This window comes from Delphinapterus leucas, chromosome 18, assembly GCF_059928025.1.
Source record: "Delphinapterus leucas isolate spDelLeu-1000000601 "Yukka" chromosome 18, BTC_Dleu_Yukka2, whole genome shotgun sequence".
Taxonomy (NCBI): domain Eukaryota; kingdom Metazoa; phylum Chordata; class Mammalia; order Artiodactyla; family Monodontidae; genus Delphinapterus; species Delphinapterus leucas.
Genome location: NC_143146.1, coordinates 12,318,661 through 12,344,924, shown reverse-complemented (window position 1 = coordinate 12,344,924; position 26,264 = coordinate 12,318,661). Strand labels below are relative to the sequence as shown.

The 26,264-nt window shown below is 49.8% G+C and overlaps 1 protein-coding gene across 5 annotated transcripts in view; it reads right to left on the bottom strand.

The window, feature by feature from the left end:
- STK24 (serine/threonine kinase 24) overlaps positions 1–26,264 on the bottom strand; it is a 101,357-nt gene that overhangs the window by 56,164 nt on the left and 18,929 nt on the right. For 2 of the 5 annotated variants that reach the window (XM_022576902.2, XM_089899218.1), the window contains exon 2: positions 1,959–2,189. The exons of 1 other annotated variant lie outside the window; for it this stretch is intronic. In XM_022576902.2, coding sequence (XP_022432610.1) covers positions 1,959–2,189 — 231 coding nt within the window. Of the gene's footprint in view, positions 1–1,958; positions 2,190–9,085; positions 9,259–26,264 lie in introns of all 5 variants that reach the window. 2 more of the 5 variants (XM_089899219.1, XM_089899220.1) reach the window with 2 other exon arrangements.

The following is a 26,264-nucleotide window of genomic DNA, read 5'->3' as shown; positions in this document are numbered from 1 at the left end:
TTGACTTGGAGTTAGCAACTCAGGAAAGACAGGACATACCAGATGGAATCTCTAGATACGTACAGTCAAGGTGACACCACGTTTGGCCACAATAAAGCAATCACCTCGCCATGCAGTAAAAAATTCTGCTGAGGAGCCCAGGCTGAAGGAGACACCTGCAAACCACTGATCCTGAATTTCGGCGGCAGTCAGATATTAGCTGGTGTACGTCAGCAAGAATCTGTGAGGATCTTCCATGCGTCCTTTGCCGAAACTACCATAATTCATATTAAAATCCAACATACCACATGAAACCTAACTCTGAATTCACTATGCAACTATTCTGATGTCATTTCACAAAGGATAACTGATACGGTAGACAGAGTTCAAGTTGAGTCTCTTCAGCTGTTGAGTTTTTCCTCAACAGAAGTTTAACATAAAGAAGACCTCTGCTTTCCCTATGGAAGTCACAGGTGCTCCTCTCTTGGATCATGAATATGACAAAGCTTACCGTGCTCCCCTCTTTGCCTGGTCAAGACCCAAGCTGCATGCTCCCCCGCCACAGTAACACTCACGGCTACCGTGGGCTACCCTCTCCCCTCCTTGCTTCCACCTCAGTGGACACGTCCTCCACTACAAGGTAATGTCAGAGATAAATGTGAATAAATAAACCCAATCAATTAAGGAAGGAAATTAACACTCCCTAAGTACCCACTACATGCCAGGTACTTTCACATACTCAGTTCTATTTAATCTTTGCAACAACGAGGTGTACACCATAATTTTCCATTTTACAAATGAGGAAGTAAATAAGTTTTAAAAAAGCTCAAAGTCCAGGACAACTGACTCCAAAACTTATTCTTCCCCTTTCAAAATGCTGTATTTGACCTCTGACATACTGCCATTCTTTAGGCAATTGAAAAAACATAGAATTACCGTCCAATTTTTATTTCCTTTAAATATTCATTTTACTGAATCAACAGTTCTCGAATATTCCACCCTCCCACTTACACATTATTACATTTCCACGAAATCAAAGCCTGCACCAGCCCTCTGACACCAGAACGCGTGGAGGGCTACGACATGGAGAACTGAGAGGATGGACCCAGGGCAGGAAGAGACCTAGTCCTACGTTATCCAGGCGTATTGCTGCCTCCCTTAGGAAAAAGTTCTTTCTACCTGTGAAGCTTTCATTTCCACAGAGAATTGTTTCAGAAATTTCTTCACCAATTCTTAAGATTTCCAAAACCCCATTTGAAAGATACGACATTTCTAAGTGCAGTGGAACGGGCATATGTCAAGGAACTTGAAACACAAGGGACGATCTTAAACTCTTCTAGTGGTAGAGCACAACGAGTACAACACGCTTCCACGCAGGGCTGGGAAACCGTCTTTAATATGATTCTTTCCCACTTGAAGAACTGCGTGAAGATCGAGGACAATCTGCGGTGTTGTATTATAGCTACTACTTTGTTTAAGTAATTATTTACTAACCGAGAATTCTTCAAAGTCAAATGGAGGTAAACCAGCTCACTAATCAACATTCTCAATTCTTAGCAGTTTAAAAAAAAAAAACAGCACTAAATTAAAACACATTTGATAACTGAAAATATCAAAAGACTAATATTCTTAGGTTGGCCTGAGTTTTTATCACAAACCATGCTAAAATTAGGTGATGAGTAGTTGTCGTTATAATAGCTTAAGAAATGCACTTCTGATGACAAAGTCTCACTCAGAAATACCTTCTTGTTTGAAAGGGAGTTTCAACATCGAACACTTTTCACCAAAAATACATTCTATCAGTGACATTTAAGATGACAGAACCATCAGAGACAGGTTCCTTTGACTGCGAAGGTCAGAACACTTCTCCTTCCTCTGAAAACCTGCTGTGCTATTTATCAAAGTCCTTCCCGTCCGAGGCTTGCGTCCCAGTCAGGTGCTGCATGGTGGAAAACCGCGTCTGCATCTTTAAGCCTTACCTTCAGATAGGATCCATAATATTTGGTTACGTAGGGACTGTCACACTGACTCAGCACTGTGATCTCCTGCTGAATGTCCTCTATCTCATCTTCAGCCTCTTCCAGATCAATGATTTTTATGGCGACCACTTTCTGAGTCCGATTGTCAATGCCCTTGAACACCTCGCCAAAAGAGCCCTTCCCGATTTTCTCCAGTTTGGTAAAAAGCTCTTCTGGATCTGCTTTCAGGTTCTGTAGGAGAGAAGGAAAAGAAGGGAAACTTCAGTGACTCACAGGGCTATGACTGCTTCGTCCCTCTATTGATAACATACATACCACGGTCTTTCAAGGACCGATACGTTTTCCTCACTTAAGGATCAGGCTGCGGTGACCACAGGCCTTCACATTCAGGACACAAAGATTTCTAAATCTCACCTGCGTGTGCACATTAGACTATGAAACACGGCAAGTGTGCAAACAAAAACAATGACCCAGCTAGATTATAAAAACTGGGGAAGGCTCCAGCTTTTGTATAATTAAAGTAAATAAATACCAAAACACTTAGACATGTGGACTTATTGAAAACAATCACTCTTGTCTAAGCAAAACTTCTACTTTTCTCCCCACGTTCCCCCCTCAACTCTCTTAATTCAGGTAGGTATATACTAAAACATAGGTTAACTAGCATCCTCATATAACAGGGGGGAAAAAATGTACGCCCTCACTTAATTGTTTCAGAAGAGGCCATGTCCAACAAACACAGTCTCACGCATCTTTGCTTACAGCTACTGCCTTGGCCTAAGTATTTTAACCAGACCCAGGAAACAATAAGGAACCTGTTTTCTTTTGTCAGGTGAACATCATACCCTTGAAAATGGCTTCTAAAAGCTCTTAACCACCAACGTGATTAGCTGAAAAACACACACAGCCTACACTTCCTAGGCTTCAGCTGTAAGGACTCCAACACCCAGCCCAACAGCTCCCTGACCAGAGAGAAGTGTGAGCTGCTGGGTTCTCGATGGGCAGCACCTGTCAGCCCCAGGCGGGCGAGAGGGGTGACGCTGACACTTCGCGAGAAGAGCTAGGCACGCTGCACATCTCACTACGCTGAGCCGCTCAGGCTGCAGCCCCACGGGGCAACAGAAGGCCTGGGAGCCGCCCACCCTTCCCTGTGAAACAGCAGGGAGGAAGAGGAGGGTTGAAGGAGGAAGGACACCAGACACGGAAGAGGGACCCACAGAACATAAGGGGTCACAGACACAGAACTACGGCAATCTGGGCAGCACTGGGTTAACCGAGCCTTGTGGGCGAACCGGGCGCCCCACTAACCTGCCGTCCCAGGTGAACCCGCAGAGTGGCCAGCGGTGCTTCCGAGGAGAACTGACACCCACCAGCCCCCTTCCCACGTGAACAACGGACCCCAGTGACACAGGCGCGAACGGACACCACAGAGGCCCCGCGTGAGACGGCACAGCGAACAACGTGAAAGCTCACAGGTCGCACCCATAAACGTGAGAAAAGTGAGAAATGGGGTGACCAGGAAAGGGGGACACGAGAGGCCGCGTCCATTTCCAGCAGCTACAGCCTCTCCCGTTCTCATGCCCTTTCCCTTCTGTCCTCCCCTCCGGGGTGAGGAAGGCTGGCCCTCCTTCTCAAGGCCAATCCCAGAAGCTTCAAACCCACCCTGCCCGCCCCCAGGACGCGGCTTCATCCCCAACCCCCTCCTCCACGCACCCCTCCCGCCTGTCTCTGCCCTGGGCAACACGCTGGGGTGTCTCCCATTGAAAAACCACCACCACCTGCTGCAGGTCGCCCTCCCCGCTCACTCCTCCCCAACGTCCCCCCCCCCACAAGGTCCCCACCGTCACAGTCTGGCCCCCGCTCTGGCGTCGGATCCTCCACGAGGTCGGCCCCCCGCATCTACGACGCTACTCCCCACTCGTCCTCCTCCAGTCTCCCTGGTGCCAGAAGAGTCTTCAGGCGCAGACCCGCCCGGTCTGGCCGTCATCAAGGGCAGCCACCCCGAGGCTCCAGACTTGGCCTCCTGTCTTTCTCTCCTTCTCCCCGGGGTTTGGGACCCTGTTCCCCAAACCTGGCTACTGAGGAATCACCCGGGACACTCAGAGGTCCCAAAACACTCGCCCGGTCATAAAGGGTGGGGGGAGGAGGGGGTCGTGTAATCCATATTTTCAAAAGACCCCCACTGAACAGGCACCTTTGAAAACAAACTTCTAAATTATAGGGTACGTGGTAACTTCCAAACTGCTGGTGCAGTCCTTTGAGCTTTAACTCCCAGGATCCGCTGCTTGCTGATACCTCCTCGGCCTGGACGCGGCAAGCTCCGCCTGTACGCACCGAATGTGTCATCTCTGCCTCGGAACTGGCCATCCTCCACGCACACAGCCTCCCTCACCACGCCGCACGCCACGCTGAGGGCATTCGGGAACCACATTTTACTCTCCTCTCCACCTGTGTGCCTGGGCACACCACTGATGGTCCCCAGGTGTCCCCTGAGCAGTAAGAAAACCACAGCCTCACACTGACCCAAAGAACACGCTGACTCAGGGAGACAGAGTGCCTGGGTGGGGGGAACTGGTTGGAAGGGTTAAGGAAGAGGCAGTCAGAGCCACCTGAACTCCCATTAGCAGTGATTCTCAACTCTCAGGCGCATCAGAATCACCTGGAGGGCTTATTGGACCCGCCCCCCCACCCCGCCCAGGCCTGCGGCAGTGCATCTGCGGGGGAGCCAAGTATCAGCGTCCAGGTGATGCAGGTGCTGCTGGTGTGGGGACCACGCTTTGAGAAGCACTGCTTAGCAGACCCGGGGGGAGAAGTGAGGCAGCCCTGACTAGATGATGTGCCACTGAAATGAGGCTTGTTTTAGGTCAGCGGACCTGATCCCCCTGCACTGACTGCCCCACCCCCATGCTGAGAAAAACAGTGGTGTTCCTTTCTGGGAGTTAATTAAAACAAAGCCAACAAGAATGTATCCAAACCCCTACCATGCCAGAGATGAGAGTGTGGGAGATTGTTACAAAAATAATGGCCAATGAATCCTGGCTGTATCCACACCCTTCAGCACTCCTCCAACAAGAAAGGAATAGTCTTATGTCCCCACCCCTTGAATGTGGGCTGGTCTTGTCACATGTTTTAACCCACAGAAGGTGGTGACTTCTGAGCATGGGCCTCAAAGAGCTGGGGAGGCTGGGAGTGAGCGTGCGGTGGGAGGTCCATCGCAGCCACTGCATGGATCCCCGCTGAGGCCCAGGACGTGCACGCGGCCAGCCTAGGCCACCCAGCCTGAACCCCAGCACAGGAGAGCATCCTCAAGGGAGCGCCCGGCCAAAATCCCCGTCAATCCACAGAATCTGTCTTAAACCATCAAGTTCTGGTTGGTGTGTTACTATACCCCAGTAGAGAACTGGTACAAAAAAGGATGCTAGAAGCAGGGTGCTGCCCCGGCACAGGCCCTGACAGCACAGCCGGACAGCAGAACTGCCGTGGACCATTTACTAACTGCCTCTCTGCCCCCTCTCTGAACACGATCATCTACCTTGTCTCTCCATGGGGTGTGGGGTGTGTCTTTTCAATTCACGGCTCTCTGAATCAACTGAAGCCACCCCCAAGGAGCTGCAATGCGCCCCGTCCACATCCAGCCCTGATCTGGGGCAGGCGGGCGCAGACTTGAAGGTCACTGCTGTACCCGGAGGGAAGGGCGGGACAGTTGGAGTGAAGTGTATCCCACAGCTCGGAGGGACAGAAATCCTTGGGACCAGCAGGCCAGCCCGGACACTGTTACAACAATGGCTTTAATAAATAACCCATCCCCAAGCCCAGGCCCCTATTCAACTTTGCCTGCTGCTCCCCTTGAATCTGGGCTGGCCCTGGGGTAGACACTATGCTATTTACGAGGTTAAGCCTGAGGCCCTGCAGCTTTCACCTCCATCAACACCTAAGGAGGCCTGAGCTGGCTGCTGGAGAGGAACTATGGAGAAGAACCCAGGCCCTAGCCACCCAGCGGGCCAACTGCAGACACGGAGCGGGGCGCCCAGCGTCCTAGCTGACCTTAGGCCAGCAGCTCTCCTGCCGAACACGGGCAGTGAGTGAATCCAAGCGCGGCCTGGGGAAACTCCAGGTCAACCCAAGGGTTCGTGAGAAATACTAAATCATTATTGTTTTAGGCACAAAGTTCTGGGGGGATTTGTCACCCAACAGATAACAGAGTTCAACAGAGATCGCCGATCACTGCCAGACAAAAGTGTCCATTCCTGAGGGCAGGGTACAGACAGATGTTCTACACTCGGGAGAAGAGTGTTTCGTTTCAATAAATTGCCCGACTTGCCTTTTGCCGGGTCTAAAACAGCTTAGAAAACAGCTGTTTTCACTATACTGCTTTGACCATCCTCCCCAAAGCCCTTTCCCCGGCATCCGCACCTGTGAAGTTAGCGCAGTTTTTCTGTCTCGCATCTGCTCAAGTGTAGTGTGGCATTCCATGCTCTTGGCCACTGTGTCACCAGCTATAAACTGGAATAAAACCCGGCCCTGGCAAGAAGGGAGCCATCTGCCAAGACGGTGACGGCAGGCCCTAAGCAAGCAGGGTCCTCGCCCTTTGGCAATTCTTGCGTAAGTTCATCACCATGCACTGCAACCCCGTGCAGTGTGGTAAGGAAATCAATGCCAGAGATGACCTAGTCCGCAAAGGAACGTCAAGATTCGGCTGCCAGAATCGGTTCTCCGAGGAAAGTAGACCTCCTTGGTAGGAAAGGTGCCATCCTGCCAACCATCTTGAGAATTCTCTTTTCAGAAAGGTTTAAGCTGAACCAAGCACTGGTCATCATCCAAAATTAGAAAGGCCTGCCGGCCCCTCACCCCACCCATCCCACGTGCCTGAAAGGCAACCGGCTCCTCCCGGGCAGGAGTCAGGACACACAGAGGCTCGGCCTCCTCTGGGCAGGGGAAGGCCAAGACCCTCCCCCACCATTCCCTTCTCCTAGGGCAATGAGCTGGGGGACCAGAAGGGCGGGGCTGGATGCTACCTGCACATCCCACTACTCAGGTCTGGGACCAGTCACTAAAGAACATCACTTAGATGCCCAGCGCCACCTTCTCATTCCCGCACTGAGCCAGGAGATCACGCTCTAAGGCGGGGGGGGGGCGGTGTGAGTCTCATGAATACGCTCACTAACCTGTGTGACCCCACGAGCTACTCAACATCTAGGTCTGTGTTTCCTCCCCTGAGGGAAGGGCTGGAGAGAGAAAGAAATAACAGCAACAGTAGCATCTCTCCAGATTAACTGCCACTAAGAGTGGGAATCTGGCACCCACCAACTGCGGGACGTGTCCCGGGCACTGTCTATAAAAGAAGGCACTCAAATACTGATGTCTCTTCTCTCCTCACGTCTCTCCCATACCCTCAAAACCTTTCCCTCCTATGTCAAGAAACAGCCCAACTTCCCATTGGGGGGAGCCTTAAGGTTAAGTGAAAGTTTTCAGGAAATGACACGTATGACACTTCGTTTTCCTACTTCCTGTGGCTTTGGCTTTTTCATCACCCTTTTCCTCATGACAACTCCAGGCCATCTGTCTCTTTAGTCAGCTGAATTCTGAGCCTTTCTATACACTCACACCTCATCTTGTTTATTTTTAATTTCAAGATTTAGAAAAGCCAGGGCATTTGTTACACTTAACCATCCTAAAGTCAGGATCCTTGAAACTGACCAAAATATGGAGAAGATGCATCTCCCTCAGTTCAGGGGGCCCAGGCACAGGTCTGCGCTCTGAAAATGCTCCCAAGCCCCTTCCCCATCAAGCCCAGGAAAGCCTTCACTGGCTCAGGATCGCGGGAAGAGCTGAACAGCCAAGGGAACATGCCCAGGGGACCTGGAATCCCCAGTTCCACAGACCTTTCTCACTAACTGTGATATGGAAGTTTCGGGGCCACAGGCTACCCCAAAGCCTGGCATCTCCCAGAAACAGGAAATGAACAGGCATAAGCACAGCAGAAGCAGCTGTCACAGTGCCACGCAGCACAGGGAAAGGGGTCCCAAACCTCCAGGATTCCTATTCCTCTGAGAAGCGGAAATCCAAGGGTGTGATGGCTGCTCCCTCCAACTCCCCCCGCTTCCCGAGAGATGGTCCAGAGCTGCCCAGCTGGAGCTCAGGCTTCTACAATAATTCAGCCCATTTCATAATCCTTTGAGAGAATTCATTAAAATACTTCCATGATGACTTAAGTATTTTATATTTTTAAACCTGAACAGCTATTACTGTGTTCTTTCGATCACTTCTGGCAAGGAAAAATGCACCTGGCATCACTAATCAACTTTCAAAGGTCCTCAGCTTCAGACGTACCGCTCGTACAGTTGCACAGACGACACCGCTCTGGGCTGAAGCCAAGTTCCAGGAAAAGAAAAAGGAACTGTCTAGGTCTGCCGTGTTCTAATACTTGTGCCTTATCACATCAGCATCCCCGAAGCAACAGACAAGAGGGCACCGGGGTTCAGCCGGGTCTGGACTAGGTGTGGCCCCTCCCCTCTTCTGAACTTGGCAAACATCCCCAGTGAAGCACAGAGCTCTCCTCCTGGAGCTGAACTCGGCCTCAGAGCTCTGCCCTCCCCACCTGCCCGGGCAGAAGCCGGCACACAGGTGGGCACTACGGGCCGGCAGCTTACCGCAGACTTGTCCTTCTGCATCGGCCCGACTCTCCCACCCAGCCTTTCCCCGTGGTCCCGCCGTTAACAGTGTTACTGTCTTCCATTCCCAAAGCTGGAAACGCCTGCACCGCAGTTGCTTTCTTGCCCCTACCTCCCAACTGTCTCTGCATGCGGCCCCCGGCCTCCCGCCTGACCCCGCCCCGCCGGCCCTCCCTCACCCACCCGCCGCGGCCACGGCTACTCCTCCGGCTGCCCCGACCCCAGACGCCCCTGCACACCCTGAGGGCAGAAAGCGGCTCCCTCCGAAGCGCGTGGTTTGCCTGCACTGCCTAAAGCAGCCGGGACAACACGCCGTCTGGAGACTGAAGTCACACACGCTCGCCGCGAAGCTGAACCGCAAAGCCCCTTCCCACCTCCGCTTCCTGCTGCTCTCCCCGCTTACCCTCCCATCACCCAACTTCCTAACACTGTCTCCGAGCACCCAGGGTTACGTACCGTAATGACTCCACACGCAGTGAATTCTCCAAGCGACAGAATTGGAGGCGTGGAGAACAGACGCGTGGTTGTAGGGCGGGGCGGGGGCGACGAGTGAGGGGCAACAAGGGAAGATTCCACGTGGCCGCAAACAGCTCTGCATCCCGACTGCGGTAATTCTACTCGAACTTCTTCTGCCCCAAAGAGACCGCTATTATTTCACTGTTACAGGTGAAAAGTTCCCATTTGCTGTTTCATACCCTCTCAACCCTAATGACTCCCTTGAGCAAAGGGAGCAGGGCTCCAGGGCTCCTCTTTGCCAGAGCGTGATTTTTATGCCGCTGGTTGAAACGGTATTAACATTTTACAGATGATTTTCCCCCCTGAGATTATGATTACCACTTAAGAATGTATCTTATAATCTTGCCAACCTAACCCAACAAAGAAGTGAGCAGCATGGGTGCCTGCAGTCAACACCTAGGCCCCCTTAAAAAGCAAACACTGTAATCCAAACCGAACACCCAGGGGAGGCTTCCCTGGTGGCGCAGCGGTTAGGAATCCGCCTGCCAATGCAGGGGACACGGGCTCGAGCCCTGGTCCGGGAAGATCCCACATGCTGCGGAGCAACTAGGCCCGTGCGCCACAACTATTGAGCCTGTGCTCTAGAGCCCGCGAGCCACAACTACTGAAGCCTGTGCGCCTAGAGCCCGTGCTCTGCCACAAGAGAAGCCACCGCAATGAGAAGGCCACGCACCGCAACAACGAAGAGTAGCCCCCGCTCGCCGCAACTAGAGAAAGCCTGCGCACAGCAACAAAGACCCAACGCAGCAACAAATAAATATAATTTTTTTAAAACTTTAAAAAAACAAAAACCCAGCCAAAGTTCAGAGCATTACGTGGAGGAAACGAGGAAAATGCAACCACAGCCTAAACAAATTATGAGACCCAGTGTGCACCAGATGCTCTGCTCTGATTCTGCAGAGTATCATTTGGGGCAGCAGCTATACAAGCCCTGGAGAGAAAAGACACTAGAAACCGCCCCCCACCCCCAACAATAAGCTACCAAACAGAGAGATTCAATGCTATCCTTCTGAACATTTAACTTATCTGACAAAAATTCGGGTATCTAGGCAACCATAAGCACCTGGAGTCCAAACAACACATGTTCAGATCTCAGTTCTACCAAATTACCAGCGAGTCACTGAACCACCCAGCCTGTTTCCATACCTGTAAAACGGGGTAACACTACTTATTTCTTAGAACGTTGAAGGGATAAAATCAGAACATAAAGAAAGCTCCTCGTGTGGTATCTGCTAAACAGTAAGTCATTAGTAAATAGAAACCACTTCTGTTGTTGCAGTTGTTTTTTTGTGTGTGTACTTAATACTGAGCTATCCTTTCTGAAAATACTTGGTCGAGGTTGAATAGAAGCCTCTCATCTGAACTAGAAGGAGAAGTAAAACCCAGATCATGGACTCACAAACCAGCACACCCTCCACGGCACTACCTTAAAATCAGCTAAAATAACGAGGCCTTTTCTCCCTCAGGAAGGGAACAAGGAGAATTCTAGGAGGCCTGAGTGAGCATCCTCAGAAAGAGAGAAGGAAACATCTGCAAAACTCCTAAGGTACAGAGGCCACCCGTGGTGCAGGTTAAAGAAACCACTGGCCAGGGAGGCCCAAGGGCCCTGCGGCCTGGGTGGGGTTCTAACACAAGGCTCCAGAGAGGGCACTGAGCCACAGGAATGCAATGACCCCCACCCCCCACCCCCAAGTATGAGGCTCTCAGGGCTAAGAAATGATGCTAGGAGCCATAAATAAACAGAAGATTGCACCTGTGAGAACCTTCCAAGCGTTCCATAAACCTCCCTTTTTAACTTTCCTATAATGGTGACTACTAGATCCCTTAAAACAGAGAAGGAAAGAAGGCTCTACTCCATGGGCAGCCTCAGGAGAAGGGACTCAAGCTAGATGAGCACAAGGGATTTTAAATGGAAAAGGAAAAGCAGGCCCAAGCCCAGGGAGAATTACAGCAAAGAAGGCAGGATGTGAAAAGCACAGGCCTGGGGCACACAGCACACCCCACCAGCTAGTCAAGAGGACCACATGCTTCCTGTACAGAAACACATACTTTTAGTTTGTGAAAGAGGAATCCTGTTAACTGTTTCTGAGCAGAAACTTGAGCCTAAGAGATCACCTTGCAAAACAACCTGCAGAATTCGAATGCACAAGGCAGCTTCATTCTGACACCCATAAACGAGCTAGATTCGCAAAATCCTGGCCTCCCCCAGGTCACAACTTAGGTGCAGTTGGAAGCCGTGAAACTCTTTGGTCTTGGACATGGCCTGGGTGGAGTGAAGCCGTGAGAAGGATGAGCACCCTTTCTGAATGCCCTCCTGAAGGAGGTGTCGTCTCCACCTTACGGTGGTTATGGGACTCGTCCAAGGACACAGCGTACCTGACAGACCCTGAAATGCAACTCAGGGCCATCTGATTCCAAAGGGCGAGCATGTTGACGACTGCCTCCCAAGTTCTAACAGCAAAACACAATAGAAAGAGCACAAAATTAAGACGCACAAGACCTGGGATTTTCCCCTGCTGTAATGCTTTGCTGCATGACCTTGAGCAAGGTCTTAACTTCTCAGTAAAGGCAACAAGGATGCCTGAAGTGTTTATCTACCGCACAGGTTTGTCAGAGGATCAAATCAGCCCAAGTAAGTGGGGAAAGCGAGGTGCACTGCAAACCCTTTCCCAGAGCGCAGATGGCGGCTGTGTTACCTTGCAGGGCGTGCGCTCTCAGAAAGCACATCCAAGGCCAAGCGAGGTCACCTTTAAAACAGCGCTCAGCTTTGAAGACGTTTTTTAGAAATCACTAAAACACTGGCCAAAACAGTTACTGAGAACGAACCACGTGTAACACAACGCAACACGGTCCTGACGAGATTAAAAGCTACTGTCATTTTAGAGTATGGCTTAACTTTACATTCCTATTTTTTTAAATACAAATTATTCTTCCCATAAATATCTTTAAGCTAATTAGACGCAAATAAAATGCCCTGAAAACCTGTCTCATCGGTTTAATCTAACCATTACATTTCAAGAGGCACTCTGTACTCAAACTAAAATTGGGCAATCTGTCTAATGAAGCCTATTAACCTGGAAAGGGTTTTCTCTGATTGTAACAAGTTTAAAGCTCACTCTTTCTCAGGGTCTTTCCCACACCTCCCCCACCTGAAAATCAAGCTGCCCTTTTTATAAAATACATACAGGAATACACACACACACACACAGAGACACACAGACACACACACAGGCCAATGCGAAGTTTATAAACAAACAAAAAAAGACCCCCAACAAGCCAAATACCCTTTTATGGGGATTTGCCCAGAAATCCTATAACCAGCAATCTGCACCGTCTAAAACCCATTCAACTCCGGAAGCAGCGCACAGAGAAACTTGGGGGCCCCCCGGGCGCCTCCCCGGCCTGCGAAGCCCCTTGCGCACTACTGCCATCGGGGAACCGTCATGGTCACCCGTTAGCGGGCCCCCCAGACGGCCGGTGACCACCCCCGCCCCAGCAGCCAGCCACAGGCACAGCCGGACACGAACAGATGACTTGATAAGCAGGTCTCGGATCAGGACCTTCTCTCTCACCCCCAGCGCCGCCTCGGGACCCAGGGCTCCCCCTGAGGGGCAGGAGGCGAGCTGCTACGGGCCCCTCCCCAGTCTGCCCGCACCCCTCAAAGGCACCAAGGACGTGGCAGCGTCTCGGCCAGGAGGAAGAAGGAACCACCCTAGGTGTCTGCCTCTCCTCAGCCTCCCGAGAAGGGAGCAAAAGCCACTGGGTCGCAGGCACGGGGGACAGGCTGCAGCCCGCTGGGGGCCCCGCTGGGGGCCCCGCTGGGCGCAGGGGAGGCCCCAGGGCGGGAGGTCGGCGGTTCCCAGCGGGGCTGCACGCCAGCCAGGACCACCTGTGCCCCAGCCCCACTCTGGACCAGCAAACCCCGAACTCGGGGGATAGGACCCCAGCCCGAGCATTATTTAAGCCCACCCCCGAAGATTCCAACGGGCGGCCAAGGTTGACAGCAGGGGTCTGGTCTGGGAGGCCACCTGACATGTTCACCTGCTTTTCTTCACCTGGGAAAATCATGTCGGAGCAGGGGACGGGGGGGGGGGGGGCGCCCCCCCCGAAGCTCACATTTCTAGTCTTTTCCTCTCCAACCCCTTCCTCTCCTACCTCGCTGACCAAGGACACCCATTCTCCGCCTCTAGCAACTAGTCGGCTGATTTAAGGTCTCCAAAAGAAAAACCTTTATTTACCAAATAAAGCTCTTTAAATAGCAGATGGCTCCAATTAGCTCAGAATCCACAGATTTTTTCCTATCCTCAAACAGTCTTTCAGAAGAAGTCTCATTCCTAGCTAGTTGACCAGAGGTCATTTTTAAGTGTGAGGCCTAAATCCCAGGTTTACACAGAAACGGGCTTTCCTGCATATCACACCGAACCTCCTCTCAGCTGCGGTGGGAGCCCCTCCTGGCCTGTCTCCACGTCATCACTGCCTCTTCTAAGCAGCACTTTCAGTCTCTCACCCGCCTGCTCGCAGGTACGTGACAAATGCCCCACAATCCAGCTCAGCAAACTCATTTCCCCCATGGTATACACACCTGTGTTTCAATCCACCTGAATAAATATTCTACAATGTGTGACAAAAACAGAAACCGTTAAATTTATGAATTTATGTCTATACCTACATACCCAAATAACTAGAAATTCTCCTAAAACTCTTGTCCTTAGTATTTAGGGAATCCTAGTAGCAGCATCCTATTCATTTTTATATGGATGTTTAAGGTAGAAACTGCTCTACCTAACAAGAAAATACAATTTTTAGAAAAGCATTAAAAATGAGAAAAAAGTGACTGCAACCACCCCGGTGAATCTCCTGTTTCTGGCCTCAGCATCTAATAAACACCCCCGGCCCCCATCTGCTCGTCGCCGTAGCAAACAGGTGGCCGGAGCTCTGTGGGGTCAGAGGTCAGAGAGGAGCCACCCCGGGGAAAGCACGTGCTCCGTCTGGGTGTGCGAGGTGAGGGTCCAGGCTGGAAGGCCGCCTGGAGAGGCTCTCCGCCCTCACTCACTCGGGGTCAAGCTCTTTCTCTGCACAGACTGAACAAAAGGCTCTGAGGCTCTGGCTACTATTCTGCCGACCGCCTGCCCAGCACCAGATGCTCCCAGGCCCTGCGCCGGACATTCAGCAGGGTCGCCTTGTTCACACCCGCGGGAACGCGAGGCCTGACTGCAGAGCGAGCCGGGGAACCAAGGGCCCGGGGCTGCAGCTCACCCAGGGTCACAGAGCTCGGGGCGAGCCCAGCAGCCTGGAGTCCCCACACGGGGAGCTGTGGCCGCCGCCAGGCTCCCCCAGCGGATGGTGGGCACACTTCTCTTCAGTGAAAGTCTCCCTGGCTGGAAGATGAAGGCCTGGGCTTCCTTTGAGGTGACGAGCAGGCCCAGGTGTCAGGGCAAAGGGCAAAATCAGGCTAGTTTTGCTGGGCAAACACTTGATGAAAAATACGCGATGCATTCCAAATAAATTACATATAGCTCATTGAGAAATGGACCCTGGCACCTCCTTTATTAAAACCAAAATGCAAGTAACAAGCCAGCCATGGAAAATATTCCGACCATACCCTACGCAAAGACGCACTGACAAACAGCAGCAGCTCCCGTTTCCAAGAGCCCCTCCACGCGAAGGCTCATGCTAAGCTAAGCAGTTTTCAAAAGTACTCCTTTGTGGACCTCACCGCTGGCCCAGGAGAAAAGGGCCACGATCCTCATGACACAGCTGAGAAAGCTGAGGTGCAGAGGGCAGGTCACTTACACAAGGTCCCCCGCGGCCAGTGGCGGGGGGTTAAGCCTCACTCTGCCTGTGCATCGTGGGTCAGCCTCTAAATGGAAAGTGTGCGTAAGCTGCTGGCTTGGCAGGAGGAACCGAGGTGGCATGGTCTGCCTTGGGTTACAGCACTGAGATGCTACAACCAGCTCGAGGAGGACAATCCGATGCCACCTCCAGTTCCCTGCAGGTCAACTCGCCTTCCTGTATGTATTCTATAAAAGCCCGCAGTAACGACCGTGAGTGTCAGGGAACAAATACATTTGGGTATCTGTATATTTCCATCAATAATCACATCTCCTTTACCTGAAAATCCTTCGGCTTTTAGAGGCATCGGGGAAAATGGCTGGAATAGAAAAGCTAAGGACAAGGCTGATTTGTCACAAACAGGAAGGCAGGCCTCCTGCTGCCCCTTGTGGGGTGCAGGGTCCACTAAGCATCCGTTTAACCCTAGGAGGGGCAGCAAGAGGGCATGAGCTGTGTTCAGCGCTACGTTCCACAGCAGTCCTGTGGCTCCGTGTCCACCAGGGAGATGACCGCGCCCAGGCAGCTGTGAAGTGCCATCCCGGGAGGGCTGGGGCTGGGTGGCCAGCCCGCCCCTCTGAAGGCCCAGACAGCACACACCCTGGGCTCTGTGGGCCCAAGAGTCTCCGCTGCACATTCTTCTTCTCTCTCTTTTTTTTTTAAATTTATTTTATTTAATTTATTTTATCTTTGGCTGAGTTGGGTCTTTGTTGCTGTGCGCGGGCTTTCTCCAGTTGCGGCGAGTGGGGGCTACTCTTCCTTGCGGTGCGCGGGCTTCTCATTGCGGTGGCTTCACTTGTTGCGGAGCACGGGCTCTAGGCCCACGGGCTTCAGTAGTCGTGGCGTGCGGGCTTCAGTAGTTGTGGCTCACGGGCTCTAGAGCACAGGCTCAGTAGTTGTGGCCCACGGGCTTCAGTAGTTGTGGCTTGCGGGCTCAGTAGTTGTGGCGCACGGGCTTAGTTGCTCCGCGGTATGTGGGATCCTCCTGGACCAGGGCTCAAACCCGTGTCCCCTGCATTGGCCGGCAGATTCTTAACCACTGCGCCACCAGGGAAGCCCTCTCTCTTCTTTTTTAATGACCACTTGAAAACGTAAAAACCCATTCTTAGCTCATAAGCCAACCGAAACAGGCGGCTGTAGTTTGCCCATCCCCACGCTAGACCATCGAGCCGGCCAACATGCAAAACCCTGTCCGCCGCCGACCACACCAGTAACCCGGATCCCACCGAGGGAACCCAGCGCCGGCACAGGAGCCGCGGTGACATGATGGCTCCGAAATAACCTGCCATCACAAAGATACTTGTTTTCTGTCACCCCCGCATCAATGTCACGAATCCACAGGGAATCAGCAAATTCTCACCACTTCCAGAACCTCCGTCCAGAGCATCACAGTGGACTTCAGGTTTTAGCAAAGGGAAAAGTGTTACCACCTGGGCCATCACTCTGCTTTAGGGCCACTGCTAATCCCTTCCTCAGCAGTGGCTTATCTGCACCTTAACTTGACCTTCAGCTCCAGGGGAGAGGTGTCAGCCTATCTTATCTGCCCGGTGGGTCTCATCATCTCCCGCCTCTGTGGACCTTTTTTCTCTTCTTCCCAGTGTCTGTCTGTCTGTCTCTTTCTCTCTCACACTCACACACACACACACACTCACACACGCACACACACTACAGGAACACTCCTTTGCTGGAATCATCGCTCTAGAGTGAGTTTCCCACAGTGGCCCACCTGCCACCTAACCTCCCAGGCTCATTATCGCTTTCCTACACGGCCCCTGGCATCCCTTCTTTCTTGCTTGCTCCTTAATTAGACCCAAACTGAGGTGAAAGAATTTCATCATTACTGAGAAAACCACAGTAAAGATATCACTTTGTTCTGCCCTCTCAAAATCTGCCAGGATTTCTGGAAGATACCATAAGGAAAACTAAAGGAGGAGACACAGGAGTCCAGGGCTGCGGTTCAGGGGGACAATTGAAAGAAATGGGTTAATAACCAAAACTTACATGGAGAGTTATTCCACCAAAACAAAATAGGGAGGACAAACGGTTTCTATTATCTCAGCCTGCTGTCCACTTGGTACACCATTTTCCATTTCCATCCTGTTCACTCCAGTCGTGTCGCCCTGAAGCACACACCTTTTCCACGGGTGAGTTAAGCCGGCTCTAACACTCAAATGCCTCCCAAAGAGTAAATACTGTACTGCAACCTTTCTGTTATTAGATTGCTTTTCTCCATTTTGCCATATCGATGTAACATATCCATGTTATATTGGAAGAAGCAGTATAATCTATGAAAACCACAGTATGTTGTCCCTTCCTCTATTAAATTGCTGGAGGGATGGAAAATGGTGCAGCCACTTCAGAAAGCAGTTTGGCAATGTCTCGGAAAGATAAGCATAAAACCACCACAGGACCCGACAATTCCACTCTCAAGAGAACTGAAAACACACGTCACTCAAAGACATACACACAAATGTGTGTAGCGGCATTACTCCTAACAGCCAAACACTGGAAACAACCTCAATGTCCATCAGCTGGTGAAAGGACAGAGAAATGTGGTGCATCCTTACAATACAACGTACCAACACAAGCTACGTCATGAACCTGAAGCCAGTGACGAGTGACCACATGCTGTGTGACTCCACGGATATGAAATGCCCAGAAAAGGCAAATCGATGGAGACAAAAAGCATGAGGGACAAAAATGTTCTACACTAATTTATGGAGATGATTTTACCAGTCGGTAAAGTTACTAAAAATCAGAGTTGTACACCTGGAAGGAGGGCATTTTATGACACGTAAAATATACTACAATAAAGCTGTTTAATTAACAGAAAGACCACACACGGCGTATCTTCGTTCACCTGTCCCCCCAGTGGCTGCGGGATGTGTAGGAAAGGCACTGACGTCATCCGGCTCACCCTTCCTCGACACCCTGCAAGATTCCTGGCATGTCCTCGGTGTCCAGGGAACGAATGACTTTTGGAAAAACAAAACAAAGTTTCGTCCTCTTCCATAACTTCATGATTTACCAAAGCTCCACGTCCCGTCTGCTCTTCCACCCGATCTAGCGCCCAAATGGAACGGCCTGTAGAGGCCGCTAGCCAACGTGTCCATGAAGCTTCGCGATCAAACGTGACCCCGACACTTCAAGAGGGATCCTGACCAACTATCTGTGAAGTGCAATATTTGTTCAAAGTTTAAAAACAACAAGTGTTTTCCTTATGTCTCCGTAACAGCAAAAGAATAAAACACCTCTGGGGCTGTGAGTAGAGAAGAGCACAATCTAAGTATCAGATTTCAAACAAGTGAGGTTCGGGAAAATTATAATCTAATTTAAAATAAATTCTTAAGTGAAAGATTTGTTATTTCTGACTTAGAAGCAACCAACTTAATAAACGCACCAGGGGAATTAAATGCTGTAAGGGAAGCTCCGACCCACCTGTGCTCTATACCATTTGTCTGTCTACCAAGTGGCACCCGACAGGAGGGCGTTTCAATACAAATGCAGGGTTTTATTTTCTAGCACTAGTGCTGTACTAGTAATGAGTGAGCACGTACTGCCTGCTACGTCGCACACTACCTGGAATTCACGTGGCGTGTCCCACTTAATCCCAGGTCTCAGCTATACCAGCATCTGCTGTTTAGACCTAGAAACACAACACGCTTCCTCGTGCGTGCGAAGTGTCGTAGTTCAGGGTGTAGCCTTTTGAGGAGAAGGGGTTCAAAGCCTGGCCCTACCACATACTTGCTTTATGATTGTGGGCAATAACCTTTGTGCTGTGGTTTCCCAATCTTTGAAGAGGGGGAGGATTACAGGCCATTTATAACTTCTTATTTCTGACCCCAGCTTGAAGACAAGGCCTCCACAGGACTGTATCATTTTCTGGACGTGGTAACCGGCTCTCGTGAGTTACTGCCTTCTGGCACCACAGTCCACCAGCCCCAGTGCTGACCACTCTGTAAATGGGGCCTGAAATAAGCAACCTTTTGGAAGGTGTGCAAACCTAAGTAAATATAGCCGAGTAAGGGCTGGTCCAGCCAAGTCCCTCCTGTCTATTAGATAAAGGGCAAAGAACTGACAAAAACAATTCACTCATCCTTTGCACAGTCAAAAAAAAAAAAAAAGAAACAACAAGAAAAACCTCTCTACCTGAAGGTTGGTTCCAACTTTCTCCCAGTCCTGCATTTTACTGATGGTAACTAAAACTGAGCCAGCCTTGCAGATTTGGGTTCAGCTCAGCTGGTAACATGGTAATCTCTCACACCCATCTATCACTTCCTACTTCTCAGAAAACCATCATTTAGCTGGCCTCTTAGATCCAGGAAACAATAGACAAGGCAGTCCACTGACTTCACGCTAAGAGGCAGATGTTAAACGTCACATGCCTGAGATTAATAAATCATCAGGCTTCCTGGCTCCTAATTTCCACCGCACCTCTCTCTATCAAATCCTCCTTTCATGGCGGGGAGACAGTGAAACTGAGGGGAAGCAACGCAGACCCCTGGGAAAGTTGGCAAGAGAGTTTACCTTCTAAGTCTTTGTCTTTTACTGCATTTCCCCGTCCACGTGTCCAAGCATTAACACTCACTCTATGGCTGCAACAACCCATAATTTCCAAACTCAAAACTGTTAAAATACAGCCTGACAAGAACGGGTTTGTTGTGCAGATAACAGGACAGAGAACAAAATCTGAGACCCTCCAGCCAGAGTGTAGGGGAAAGCCACCCAACCGAAGCCACCCTGGGCCTGAAAATGCCAACACAGGGAAAGGAGCGCGAGACGGCCTCGGCACCGCTCTGCCGCAGAGCCGGTGATGCCCTCCTCCAAAGCTTCCCCCTTCACCGAGATCCCTCCACAGAGGGACCCCACAGAGCTGAGCATCCGCAAAAGGAGAACTAAACACTTGAAGGGCAGATCAGATGAACAGTGCAACAAATTCGCTCCCAGGCTGAAGGGTGCCAGCAAGTATGCATGTATTTAACTGAAGCTCACACAGCTATTCAAGCATAGTAGCTCAGCTTGGATTCAGAGGTCAGAGTTTAGAAACCTCAACCCTCCAGAAGCATGAAGCAAAAAAAGGCCTCTAAGCACAAAAACAGCTGTCATGAATGCGGAGGCCTGAATTAGCACGCGCTGCTCTTCACACAAAGGGGTCCTTGGCTCTCCCACGGAACAGTCTGGTCCACAATCAACACACTCTCAGAAAGCCCAAGAACCTGGGTTCCTAACCCACAGCAGGCTGGGCAAGGGCGGGTGGGGACCCCAGAAGGGGCTCTGACTGCTGTGGGAGGGGACGTGCAGAGGAAGGAGGTCGGCGATCGGAACAGCGGACCCTGCCACACCAGACGGCACCCCGGGACATCACTGAGTCACGCACGACCCAGGACCCCGCCCCTGCTGAGGGGGAAATGCCAGCCAGCCCCCAGCGGGCTAAGTCTGGAAATACTGAGTTGGAATCATCAAGATGTGTCCCCAAAAAGGATTTGGTCCAGATGCACAAAGACTTCAGACCCTGCCCCACAGTTTGTCCTTAGAGCTAGCTTCTTGTCAACAGTCCTTCAATTCTCCAAACAGGTCCAGAGAGGCAACCTCTGCAGGTCCCTGCCATAAGGAAGCTGTGGCAGGTGGAACCAGGCCAGGTCAGAATAGAACCGGGGGGGAGCATCAGAGGCTCCATGAGCACAGGGTTCCTGCTTTCTCAGCCCACCAATGGGAATGACTCATGACTCATGCAACCTCCCGCCAACGGGAAACTGTGATCAGCAAACACTGTGGAAGGAAGCTTTAAATAGGCAGGGACTTCCCTGGTGGCGCAGTGGTTAAGAATCTGCCTGCCAATGCAGGGGACACGGGTTCAAGCCCTGGTCCGGAAGAATCCCACATGCCGAGGAGCAACTAAGCTCGTGCACCACAACTACTGAGCCCACGTGCCACAGCTACTGAAGCCTGTGCGCCTAGAACCCGTGCTCCGCAACAAGAGAACCCACCGCGATGAGGAGGCCACGCACCGCGACGAAGAGTAGCCCCCGCTCGCCGCAACTAGAGAAAGCCCGCGCGCAGCCAAAGATAAAATTTAAAAACAAAAAAACAAACTAATAGGCAGAACTTTAAAGGATCTCCATCAAGACGGTTTACCGCTGGACATCTAGTAAGGTCATCCACGCAGCTCTCCATCCCAGATGAACCTCCTGTTACACAAACGAAGCTGCATTTTACTCCTGGGTCCTCCTCGGTCCTACACTGAATGAGAACAGCATGCAGCAGATTGGCAAGCCTGGACGTCCTGGCTCCCATTCGAAGGAGTCAGCCCTGTCGAGGGAGCCCAGGCTTCAAGTACAAGGACACTTCCAGTAAGAGGCGGCAGACGAAAGGCACATTTACGCTGCTCTCCTGGGATCCACACAGTTAATAAAATGTTAACAAAATGAAAATCAGAAAAAAAAAGTCCATCTACAATCAAACTAGTAGATCGCTGAGTCACCCAAAGGAAGAGCGAGCGGGGCAGAGGATGGCGGCAGGCAGGGGTGCAGGACAGAGGCACAGGGGTCCCTGCCCTGGTGCTGGGCAGCCTGCAGGACAGACGGAACTGCCCCTCCAGGACACCTGCTAAGCCAGAGGACGCCCCACACAGGCGTGCAGAGATGCCTCTCAAAGGAAAGGGACAGTGAAAAAATACAATACGCAAAAGGCAGAAGGAAAATGGTATGTCAGAGGAATTTCCAAGGGAGAGGGGAAACACTTCAGACAAATATTTTTCTTGACTCGATAAAATTAAAACTGGGACTCTCATTTTTTAAAATCTCAAAAAAGGATCCACATGGTTGGAGACAAAGATAATAAAAATCATTACCAAAACAAATATCGCATTAAAAGCAGCAAAGAGTAGACAAGACACTGCTGAAAACAATGACGGAACAAAACATCATGTAAAAATGGAAAAACTAAAAAGATAAACGGGAACACAGAAGATGCCAGATGTGGAAGCAAAGACGATTCCATATATACATATGTATTATATCTAAAAATGGATATAAGGAAATAGCAAAAAATCTCACTTCTTCTGGTTTATCCTAAGGAAATAATTAGACGAGCGGAAAGATTCATATATTCGTTGGAGATTACCATAATTTCTTTTTAAGCTGCAAATTACCTAAGCAGACATCAACTAATTACAGAAATTACCCTGCAGCCATACAATGAAATACCAAGCAGCCACTCAAAATAACGTTGATTTACTGACATGGAAAAGAATCTCAATGTGTAAGAAAGAAGAGCGCATTACAGAGCAGTACCTATAGAATAATTCCATTTTTGTTGTGTTTGTGTGGGGCGGGGGACGAGAAGCAAGTCATATACATTCACAGGAAAAAACTTGGGAAGGATGTACACTAAAATATTAACAGTGGTTATCTATTGTTTTCATCTGTTTTTCTGCATTGTCCCAACTGTTTAAAATGAGCTTATTTTGCAAATTTACTACGAAAGGCAGAACTACATTATTTCCATTTTTAATGAACAGACACACATATATATACCAAAAGATCAAAAAACGCCAGGCCTAGGTTGACGAAGGAGATTTTCAGTTTACAGTCCAGAGTTCTTGGGTCAAACCATTCTGGCTACAGAAGAGCAGTTATCAGACCTCTCTGATCCATTACCCTAAACCAATCTATTATAATAAAAAAGCTAAAAGCAGCAAATGTCCTCCTATATTAGATTAAACATCCTGAATTATATTATACCAAACACTGTAATTACTGCATTACTTTTAAACAATTCTCTCCATAAGGAGAACCAATAAACAAAAGACTAAAAAAGATAAATCATCTGACAAATCTCAAGAAGACGTAACTCCTGCCATATCTGCATTTATTTTTAAACCCATGTGATTTTTTTTTCTGAAGCTAAACAGGAAACATGAAAGTTTAGAGAAATTGGGAGTTCATGGGAATTTCTCAAGAGATGAAGATGTAATTCAGCACTCCTCTTAAAATCTTTGCCATTCTAGGTTTCACTGAAGAATAAGAACAGAAATAAATTACGTTATATGAGATCGTTCCGTTTAAAAGACAGCACATTTAACTACATGTGGCTTCCCACTTGCAGGCAAAGAACAAGACAAAGACGTGACAAGACACATGATCACGAAGCCGAGGCTGAGGAGGATGCAGGGGTCCAGCTGATGAGCCGATTCACCTTCCACAACAGACCCTGATTAAGGCCCTTTTAGAGCCTGCACGTGGCACTGATCACCGTCTCCCTGAAGACACTGTTCTCCCGTCAGGTGTGTCCCCTACCAGTCCAGGCAGATCTCAAGTGGCCAGACTCAGAAATGAAAAGACCCCCTCCCTTCACTGTCAAAGACCTTCCTTTCTTTCCATCATGTCACAAAACTCAAATAGCATTTGAGTAATTCATTTTAGAAGACTTTTTATTTGGGGTTTTTTTTTTTAAATGATGAAATTATCAGACCTGTCAAAAAGCTTAGGTGATATGGACACTATAGCCATAAGGTGACCAATTCTGCCAAGAATACGGCGAACAGAGAGGCTTGCTCCCGTTCACCGGCCAATTCAAGCGCTTATCAGAGGCAGCAGAGGCCTCAGCCACCTCGGGACTGCCCGCTGTCCTTCCACCAGGGCTCCTTCCAACCAACCCGAAGATAAGCAGGCTGGCTGCTCACCTTCCCAATTATCACCCAAACGGGCCCTCTTATCTCCACTCCTACAAATGCAGGTGGCAAAACCTCCACCTGGAAAGTTAAGTCCCATTTCTCACTTCAAAAAGGGCATCGAGAACCAAGCAACACGCTCAGAAGAGCCAAGAAGATGGATTTTTCTCCACTAAAAACTGACACAGCACATTAACTTTTTGTGTTTGTCACGTGAACCCTCTCAGAGTTATTCACCCCTTCATCTCTGGGGCCCTCTAACGCCTCAGCGTTCCTTCTTCCCATACCTGTTTTAAGGCACCATTTTTTTACATTAAAAAAATTTAAAAGATGCAGATAAAAAATTTCACCAGGGTGCTGACTGTGAGTTGTTTTCCCAGTATTTGTAACTGAGACACCTCTCGTCTGCTGACTCTTGAAAGGGTATGGATGCCGCGAGGGTGGTGCAGGGGAAGGTCAGGAGGTGTCACCTTTAACTGCCAATCACTGTTTTCTCTGCAAGGCCCCCAGTTCTGTTCAGCGATCAACCCAATAACCTTGGCCTTATTACCAACTCTTTCTGACCAACTGAACAAACTGAAAGAAAGCACAACATATACAAGCAGGAACATTTTCTAGATGTCAGCATCACAGCCTCAATCAGCCATGTGATCAAATACTCCAGTGAACCAACCCGCAGCTGTAGTTCCTATCCATACTGAACCACCTGCTGCTGAACCCTCAGGGAAGTGACGTCACTTATGGGGTTGGGACACCAGTCCCTCCCTTCCCCCTTGAGAACTCAACTGAGACCCTAGTTCTTGGCTCCAGTATGTAAAGCCCCTGGAGAACCTGGCATAGTGTGAAGAAAAGAACGTGGCACCTGCAGCCAGATGCGTGTGGGTTCAAATCCACCTCCTCCTACTAGTTGTTTCTCTAGGACTTGGTTTACTCATCTGTAAAAGGACAAAAAAAACCGCATACATACTATAGTTTTCCTGAGAATAAAATATGAAAATTAACTTTAAAACTGGTACATAGGGCTTCCCTGGTGGCGCAGTGGTTGAGAGTCTGCCTGCCAATGTAGGGGACACGGGTTCGTGCCCCGGTCCGGGAGGATCCCACGTGCCGTGCCGTGGAGCGGCTGGGCCCGTGAGCCATGGCCGCTGAGCCTGCGCGTCCGGAGCCTGTGCTCCGCAGCGGGAGAGGCCACAACAGTGAGAGGCCCGCGTACCGCAAAAAAAACAAAAAAAACAAAAAAAACTGGTACATGACAAATGATGCCATGGTCCCATTACAGTCTGATCAGAAGCCTTAGCTGCATTCTTCTTCTGAGTCACAACTGCCGAATTACATGCAGTAGTAGTTGAAATGCAGACAAGTGGCACACGGCAAATTTCAGCTAACGGCTGCATGTGGATAGATAAATCATGCAAGTGTCAAGGAGCTGACCCATCTCAAGGCTTCATCCTCAAATCCCACACCTGACCACACACACCCATCACTGTTCTCCCTCATACCACATCTTTCTCTAGGAAAAACGAATGAACCACTTAATCTGCTATATGACCTTCAAGGTGCATCCTTATCCAAATCGCGACCCCGGGCGAGGACCACAGTGGTCCTGATGCAGAGGCCTCTGCAATCGGGCTGCTGCTAATACAACCTCACTGGTGACTCCATCCTGAGACTACAGATAACACACGCTGCGAAACACAAAGGTCTCGGTGAAAAGAATTTTTTGCGCAACCTTCTGAAATACAGTCAGCGAACCGTCAGCTAAGCTCAGCAACTTCCTCCATTAGCCTAAGGCCACCCACCTCTTCCCTGCCTGCCTCTGCTCGGTGTGACCTCAGAGCAGGTTGTCACATCTTACAACTCTTTCATTTAATGACCTGACTTTTCTACAGGAATCTCACTCATTTAACACATTCACACATTTATTTACAGTGGCTAGAGCTGTAATGCTGCAGGGTCCCCCATGACAGCCAGATTCCATCTTCTGCAAAGGGGCTTTCATCCTAACTCATGAAACATCACTGTCAGTTGTTACCAACTAAGATAACGCTTCAGAGACGGTAAAAGCTTGTTTCTTCTGCCTCTTTTTGTTTTTCCCCCTTAAAACAGGAGCAGCCCCCCTCCTATAGTTTTGTCTTCCGAAAAGACAAACACCAGTAACCATCACCCAAGTCCAACTGTACTTCCTAATACCCTGGCCTCCCATGAAGGTTCACGGCCACAGCCACCCTTTTCCTGGATGAAAGAAGCCCCAGAGCTCCTGGCTCAAAGGTAAAATCACTAATTTGCAAGTCGTTTTTGTAAAAACTATCCTGTTTCGTTCTGGAGGCCCAATTCTAAGTATGCAAAAGAAAACGAAACCATATATACTGTAGATCTACTGTGCTTCAAGTGTATTCAACCCAATTTAAGAAAAAGAAAACAAACAAACCTGTCTTCGGAATCAGGAGCGAAGATTAAGCTCAACGTTTTAAAAAGAGACATACAGAATACTGTGACCAGCCTGTAAATATCAAGCCTACCCAGATTTCCAATCTCTCCTTATTAACTGTTCCCCAAGCAAATCAGAAAGAAGCTAAGAAGCCACCAGGGCCACTTCAGGGTTGATCTGGATTATCCAAT